Source organism: Microtus ochrogaster, assembly GCF_000317375.1.
Source record: "Microtus ochrogaster isolate Prairie Vole_2 chromosome 14 unlocalized genomic scaffold, MicOch1.0 chr14_random_1, whole genome shotgun sequence".
Classification (NCBI taxonomy): Eukaryota; Metazoa; Chordata; class Mammalia; order Rodentia; family Cricetidae; genus Microtus; species Microtus ochrogaster.
The window spans coordinates 30,722,445-30,725,842 of record NW_004949096.1 but is presented as its reverse complement, the minus strand read 5'-3'; the positions used below and the strand labels follow the sequence as shown (position 1 = coordinate 30,725,842).

The following is a 3,398-nucleotide window of genomic DNA, read 5'->3' as shown; positions in this document are numbered from 1 at the left end:
CACACTGCAGTGAAGGGGGCACACTGCAGTGAAGGGGAGCACACTGTAGTGAAGGGGGCACACTGTAGTGAAGGGGGCACACTGCAGTGAAGGGGAGCACACTACAGTGAAGGGGGGCACACTGCAGTGAAGGGGGCACACTGCAGTGAAGGGGAGCACACTGCAGTGATGAGCAGACACACTGCAGTGAAGAAGAGTGAGGGGAATGGGTTTGACGTAGGAGCACCCACAGGAAGATCTAAGGATAATCTCTGTGCAGAGTGGAGTGGACTGTGCTAAAAGCAGCTGCTCATAGAAAGGGAGAAACACCTCAGGTTATTGTTTGAAAATACTTGTTTTCAAATTTGACAATTCCCAGAATTCCTTTCAACAAGTTGTGGTGTGTTTTCCCTTCCTTTTCTTTCCATGCCTATTTACACATGAACATACACACTCGTGCACATGCGCACACACTCACACACACAGAGATTGGCACACTGGTGTGTTTTACAGAGCTAGATGAGCATCTTCAGAAAGGAGTGGACATTTTGACCAGCTACATCAATGAACTTCGGACTTTCATGATAAAGTTTCCTTGGAAGCCAGCAGACGCCCCTGAGGACTGTGACATAAACAAAGATGTCCTCACAATAAAGGAGGGCAAAATTTGGGAGAAACTCAGCTTTGAGGTAAATATGAATACTCACCACAGCTCTGCAGATTCGGATAGCCTAAGACGACACCAGAAGAAATGGACTTTAGAGTTTGTACCCGTGCTGTGGAGTCTTTGGCCAGGGTCTTAGGTTTTGCTGATGTGCGTTCTCAGGGCATGATATCAAATCCATATCTCCAGGTCCTCCCCATTCAATGCTGTGCCCTCAGAATGCCACGTCGGCCGCAGGATCAGCCTTTAACCCATCTCCAGTGGCAGCGCCCAGCAGCCCTGCATCACTGCTTGGGCCTGGCACTTTGTTTTATTTTTTATTTCTTTTGGAGACAGGGTCTTACTCTCCCAGGCTTTCCTTGAACTCATTTTATAACCCAGCTATCACAGCCCTCATCAGTGAGCACCGTAACTGTCACTTTCTTCATGTCCTCCGAGTTCTGGGGTCCTGGGCTGTTGAGGTTCTCCGCTTCAGTCAGTACTACACCTTGCCAAGATTAGATTTTCTTTTCTTTCTTTTTTTGAGACAGGATTTTGCTGTAGCTTTGGAGTCTGTCTATAGACCAGGCTGGCCTCAAACACACAGAGATCCACCTGCCTCTACCTCCCAAGTGCTGGGATTAAAGACGTGCACCAACCACAGCCCAGCAAGAAGTAGGTTTTCAAAGGCCCCTTAGTAGGTGTCTAGTCCATGCATATATTCTGCGTTGACAGTAAGAAAGCTACAAGGAACTTAAACTTACTTTTTCTTCTTTTTCCTTAGGAAGTTATTGCCGATGCCATTTTAAATAACAAGATACCAGAGGCGCAGACTTTCTTCTGGATTACTGGTCATTCTGCTCAACAACTGGAGGAGCTAGTCAGGATAGGCCTAGATTTGGTGTTTGACAGTTTGAAAAAGAACAGTGTAGATAAAGCCTCCATGCTCTTGAGGAATATGGTGAGTGGTGACTCTGTCTCCGGTGGATAAGAAGGCTTGACCCCACCCCTCTGTTTTGAGACAAAGTCTCTGTGGACCAGGTTGACCCAGAGCTCACTCTACAGCCCGGACTGGCCTCAGACTTATTCGTGATCCTTCTAGCTCAGCTTCAGCATGCTGGGATTACAGGCGTGAGCCACCACACCTGACGTCTCTTGTTTTCATCTGTTTTTAGAGGCTGTGTAGCCCAGGCTAGCCTTGAACTCACCATCCTCCTTCTCATTCTCTCAAGCGCTGTACTATCACACCCTCTGAGACAGTGTTTTCCTAGAAGACTTCAGACGTGGGCTGGAGAGATGGCTCAGTGGTTAAGAACACTGGTTGTACCCAAGTTCAATCCCAGCACCCACATGGCAGCTCACAACTGTCTGTAATTCCAGTTCCAGGAGACCCAACACCCATGGCAAAACAAATGTGCACAAAGTAAAAATAACTAAATTAAAAAAAAAAGCCGGGCAGTGGTGGCGCACGCCTTTAATCCCAGCACTCGGGAGGCAGAGGCAGGCGGATCTCTGTGAGTTCGAGACCAGCCTGGTCTACAAGAGCTAGTTCCAGGACAGGCTCCAAAACCACAGAGAAACCCTGTCTCGAAAAACCAAAAAAAAAAAAAAAAAAAAAGACTTCGGACATGTCATGCAGAGGGCCTCGGTTTTGCTGAGGGCCGTCTGTATTCTTCATGTAACCCTTACGTGTCCATTTGAACTTTCTGGTGGGTTAGGCACTGGCTTAGGGCTTTATAGTCCCTAGTTTTGCTTCATTTGAGAAGGGAAATCCTAGAAGAAGCAGGGCTTCTGAGCTAAGTTAAGATCTGGTCCTCGTCTGTGTGGCTGGAGTCTTACCAGGGAAACCTGCTGAAAGTGCCGATGCGTTTGCTGTTTCTGTCAACCTTGGGTTCCCGCTAAACCACCGCAGCAGTTTGTTGTAGTCTTGGTCCTCTGGTTGCCTGGCATTACTGTAAATTGTTCTGTGTGTTGCCTTCGCTCTGGGAAAAGAACTAAGGGCTTTGGGGAGAAGCAATCAATACATAGAACTGATGGAGAAAGTAAATATTCCCAAGAGCAGAAGCCGTGCGCTGCTGTTGCAGAACACGTGTCTACAGGAGAGCTTTTCTGGGTCTAACATACTTACGTTCAGATAGGTTCATTACAAATGTAAGCTTTTAAATTTCATTCATTTCAGGGCTTCAATGTGGAAGATGAGTTGCTCAGGATATGCTTTCATACAACTGATAAAAATATACGGGACCTTTTGGTAGGTAAAGGTGTGACTGTGTAGCCTTTGTTTTTCATTTTGAGACAGGGTGTTGGTATATAGTCCAAGCTGGCCTCCGATTCCTCGTCCTTCTGCCTCTGCTCTCTGGATGCTAGGATTACAGGCATGCCTGGCTGTGGATTACATTCTTATTAGACCACCTTGATGAATTTTTTTTACTTTAAAATAAATAATTTTAATATCTAGGAAACATGAATTGAGGAAACATGATAATCCTTTTTTAATGATTGTATTTTGATATTTGACATTATGGTAAAGGAAAATTTATAAAAACTTTAAAATGCAGCTTAGAGGGTTGACGGGCGGCTCTGCAGATAAAGGCTCCTGGCAAGCTTGGCAGCCTGAGTTCTGTCCCTGGGACCCACATGGTAGAGGGAGAGAACCCAGCTCCTACAAGTTGTCCTCTGACTTCCACACACACACACACACACCTGCTGTGTCACACACACACCTGCTGTGTCACACACACAGACACACACACACCTGCTGTGTCACACACACACA

At 46.5% G+C, this 3,398-nt stretch overlaps 1 protein-coding gene across 1 annotated transcript in view; it reads left to right on the top strand.

Annotated features, from left to right (window-relative positions):
• Positions 1-3,398, top strand: part of Spg11 (SPG11, spatacsin vesicle trafficking associated) — a 68,110-nt gene that overhangs the window by 22,735 nt on the left and 41,977 nt on the right. The window contains exons 10-12 of the mRNA XM_005364359.2: positions 493-668; positions 1,407-1,583; positions 2,802-2,873. Coding sequence (XP_005364416.1) covers positions 493-668; positions 1,407-1,583; positions 2,802-2,873 — 425 coding nt within the window. The remainder of the gene's footprint in view (positions 1-492; positions 669-1,406; positions 1,584-2,801; positions 2,874-3,398) is intronic.